General features: G+C 37.4%; 1 protein-coding gene and 1 pseudogene across 2 annotated transcripts in view; both read left to right on the top strand.

Moving 5' to 3' along the window:
• Positions 1–1,175, top strand: part of LOC101299416 — a 3,328-nt pseudogene extending 2,153 nt beyond the window's left edge. Inside the window, exons 2-4 of the transcript XR_183707.1 lie at positions 642–731; positions 837–904; positions 1,023–1,175. The product of XR_183707.1 is annotated as an epoxide hydrolase 4-like (transcript). The remainder of the gene's footprint in view (positions 1–641; positions 732–836; positions 905–1,022) is intronic.
• Positions 1,176–2,637: 1,462 nt separating this feature from the next.
• Positions 2,638–4,507, top strand: LOC101299123 (DNA-3-methyladenine glycosylase 1-like). Its single transcript, XM_004287844.1, has 2 exons — positions 2,638–3,542; positions 4,160–4,507. Exon 1 carries the CDS (start codon positions 2,745–2,747, stop codon positions 3,528–3,530), a length of 786 nt encoding a protein of 261 aa, XP_004287892.1. The 5' UTR covers positions 2,638–2,744; the 3' UTR covers positions 3,531–3,542; positions 4,160–4,507.

Raw genomic sequence — 4,507 nt, 5'->3', positions numbered from 1 at the left:
AAAAAAAAAAAAAAAAAAAAAACCTAAACACCCAAGCCCAACACTGTTCACGTGAACAGTGTTTATGAACAGTCTATAAACAGTGAACCGAAAATAGAATATGTTAAATGAATGCCACCTATACTAATTTAGTTGAGAGATGACAGGTTATATATACTGGAACTAGGTTGTTTTAACAATTTTCTCTAAATTTCTAACACTCTCGGTCTATGTGTTACAAACAATGTTCTAAAAATCACCACCTATAATTGATTAATCCCCGCCTAAGCGCTAGGTGGTGCTTCACCGTTTTCGTCTAGAGAACTAGGAAACCGATTAATCCCCGATTAACCTGCCTAGGCGTTAGTAACCGACTGTCCGCCCAATTAGCGCCTAGCGTTTTTTAGAACATTGGTTACAAATATGATTTATATGAATTGATATCATTTTCATGCAATAAATTGAAGGACTATGACATCGAATAATTGTAATGAGACGATTTGATCGATGTGGTTCGATAAGCGTACTTGATTTTTAGAGTGTGGTAACTGCACATTTTCCGTGGCTTAGCCTGTTAGATACTATGCGATTTAGGAAGCAAATTAAGTTTCTGTAGTTGTACGTAGCTGTCGCTAAGTGTTTTAGCTACGAACAATCAACAGGTGATGTTCACGAACAGGAAGGAAAGGGAAGAACTACTTGAAGCTTTAGTCATTGACACAAAGGATCCAAACATTCCCAAATTCCCACAGGTAATTAATCCAAATGTATATGTTCTGTGTCCTTAATATTTCATCATCCATTTTATTATATTTTTCGATCATTAACCTCATCTGTCTTGCCAATATAATTTGCAGAGAATTCATCTATTATGGGGTGAAAATGATCAGATATTTAAGCAGGAGCTTGCTCACAAAATGAAAGAGTAAGTCCGTCAATTGACTTTAACTATTTCTACTAATTGTATATAATCAAACACCAAATACTAATTATATATGCACTGGTTAATGAAAGGTTTGAACAACACTAATGTTTGTATGCAGGCAACTAGGAGCAAATGCAACATTTAAAGGCATAAAGAAAGCAGGTCATCTGGTTCACCTTGAAAGACCTTGTGTTTACAACAGGTGTCTCAAGAGATTCCTAGCCTCCCTGAATGATGTTGGAGCTCAAAGTTAAGATGATGTTCCATCGCTCAAGAGTGATCGAGCACTAGCTCAAATATCTGCTTCGTATCTCTGTTACTGCATGTCTACTTTTTATATAGTCCATTTCCAATGTTCAAGTAAGATTAAACTTTGTATTTAGCTGCTTATGGGCAAAGGCGGATCCAGAATTTTATAATAAGTTGGGCTAATTTTTCTTTTTAATAAACGTGTACTAATTTATGTCAAATATGGACTAAATTTAATTACATATGCGTTAAATTTGAAAATTTGAGGTATGGGTAGTTTTTAATTTTTAGCCTTTTGAACTAAACTTTAGCTAGAAATGTATATTTTTGATGAAAAGTATACTAATTTATGTTAAAAATGAACTAAGTTAATAACATACGAGCTAAAATTATAAATTTGAGGTTGCATAATTTTTTAATTATTAACATTTTAAACTAAAATTTAGCTAAAAATCTATATTTTTCAAAATTTAGGATGGGCTGGAACCCGTGTGTAGGCACTAGGCACGCTTTTGCTTATAGGTCATGAATGAAATTATGTCTCCTGGCTGTGAATCTGGAGAAATTTTAAATACACACCCCTAATCTCTTAAGACACACCCTTACTATTTTATGTTTCTATTGAGATTTTATAGGTAAGCTAAATGACCAAAACATACATCTATTATTAAAAAAAAAATATATCACGCTAGAAGTATTCTTTTCAACGTCTTCTACACTAAAATTTTCGAAAACATGTCTTCTCCCATAACCCTAATTCTTCTCCACAATTCATTTTGGTTGCTTTTTTTTTTTTTTTGTATCCGTATCAGCTTTAATTTGATCTTACAGATCATATTGTCAAGTACTGCATCTTTATCAGCTTTAGTTTGATCTTTAGTTTGATCTTGCATATCATATTGTCAAATACTGCATTTTTATCATGACATGTTTTATCGAATAACTAGCTATCTATGTTTAATAGCTACTGTACTTCTACAGTTGTGCTCTTGTGAATTTTAAAAACTTGTATTGGTGATTTAGAGTTGAGATATAACAATAATCATCTAATTATAAATTGAATGATGATAACCAAAAATTTCTAGCAAAAATTAGACGAAATAATATGTAAAAAGAGATACCAAATAGTAAATATATATTAATTATATTAAATAACGGAATATTAATTTCATAAATTAAGGGCATTTTAGACAGTTTGAGATGTGTATTAAGTATAATACTAAAATGAAAAACTTGATTGGTAGTGTATTAAGTAAATGGTGTATGTTAAGATATTAGGGGTGTGTATTTAAAATTTCTCTCTGAATCTGTGATGATAATTTGAAGTGGAAAAAATAAAAATAAAAACAGTTGAGTGCACTGGGCCCAAGCGTGCTAGGCGGACTATTAGGCCGGCTAGGCGGATGCCTGTCTGATTGGGCCTAGGCAGGCTGGTTGGTCAACCTTTAAAGAATAAAATGAAAACCTAACAACGCATTTCCCCCGCCTTAAAAAGCGCGCGGGTAACTAACACGCGCCTCTCTAGTCTTCTCTGCTCCTCATCTCCACAATTGCTTACTCCAATCTCCGATTCCCATCTCTCCCTTTCTCTATGGCCAAGCGATCCAAACCCCAGACCCAGATTCCCGAAAACCCCTCAACTTCATCCAAAATCCCATTCCGACCCCAAAAAATCCTAAAACTCACCACCACCACCACCACCAAGCTCACCATCCAAACTTCCCCGGAAATCCCCAAAATTCTAAACCCATTAACCTCCAATTCCGAAATTACCCTCGCCCTAAATCACTTACGGAGCTCCGACCCGAAACTTGCGTCCCTGATCGACTCCTACACCCCGCCGTCCTTCGATTCCGACCGCCCGCCCTTCCAATCCCTCGCGCGAAGCATTCTCTACCAGCAGCTCGCCACCAAGGCCGCCCAGTCGATCTACACGCGCTTCGTCACGCTCTGCGGCGGCGAGTCGTCGATTCTCCCCAAAACTCTCCTCAATCTCTCCCCCCAGACTCTCCGGCAAATCGGAGTTTCGGGCCGGAAGGCGTCTTATCTCCATGACTTGGCTGAGAAGTTTAGTGATGGGACTTTGTCGGATTCGGGGATTAAGGAAATGGACGACGAGTCGTTGCTGACGATGCTGACGGTGGTGAAGGGGATTGGGGCGTGGTCGGTGCATATGTTCATGATATTTTCGCTTAAACGACCTGACGTTCTTCCGGTGGGGGATTTGGGTGTGAGGAAAGGAGTCAAGATGTTGTATGGGTTGAAGGAGTTGCCTAAGCCTTTGGAGATGGAAGAGCTTTGTGAGAAGTGGAAACCTTATAGGTCTGTTGGGTCTTGGTACATGTGGAGGTACATGGAAGCCAAGGGGGTCTTGTAGCCCTCCGATTTGGTAGGTAGTCTCTATGAATCACATAAGCTTTTCAATGTTGTTGAGATTTTTTAGCTGTGTGTTTTGTTCTACTGAAAGTTTGAATTCGTCGATTCTAATGGTACTAGTTTGTTCTTAATGGTCAAAATTATTGTTCAGTAAACTTGTGTAAGTATATGCAGCTTGAAGATTGCAGTTAGACTTGTGTAACTTTCTTATGGAATATGTTTGTTTGATATCGTATTAGGTAATTATAGAAGTAAGGCTGTAAGCATAAGCATCATAAATGAAATGCCAGTAAGTTTACTATAGCTAGAGATGGAGATTGACTATCGCGCCATCATTTTTAGAATATAACTAGTTCTGGATTTGTCAATTTTCATCACCGTAGGTCTGTAGGATTATGGTTATTGTCTACGTTGGTCATTATCTAGGATTTCTTGGTGATTCTTTTGGATCATCACTTCCAAGTGTTCATGTTGTTGTTATGGCCTCTATAGCCCTATCAAAAATTCTATTGCAGTAAACCTCTGTTGCTTCTAATTACGTTCATCTTCTTCTACTTGTTTCCTTTTCTGTCTCGAAACTTGACTTTTTCTACATCAGCTCAATATTCTGAGTTGTATGCTGTGTTGTAGGCTGTTGTGAGTTCTGCACTATGGTTCTCTTGCTATACTCATCTTTCTTGGCGCTGAGCATATGAGCAGACCTCTATTGTCTTCTTAATTTGGCTTTCCTTCCCAAACTTGACCTTCTGTACCTGGTTAGCATCCTAGCCTATTACCAACCTCTTGTTGCTCAATACAGAAGCAGTCGTCCTCAAGTAATAAACGGTTAGTTATGGCTTTGGTACAGAAGTGTGGTTTTGCAATAAAGATGTGTTATTTGCTACTGTTGTACATTGCTGAAGTGAAATGAATAATAGTCTATGGCATTGTAAAGATTCTCCTATAGTGAAATTACATCATCTGGGCGTCTTGTCATCA

This window comes from Fragaria vesca, linkage group LG1 (genome assembly GCF_000184155.1).
Source record: "Fragaria vesca subsp. vesca linkage group LG1, FraVesHawaii_1.0, whole genome shotgun sequence".
NCBI lineage: Eukaryota > Viridiplantae > Streptophyta > Magnoliopsida > Rosales > Rosaceae > Fragaria > Fragaria vesca.
The sequence above is the reverse complement of the archived record's forward strand: the minus strand, read 5'-3'. Positions and strand labels throughout refer to the sequence as shown.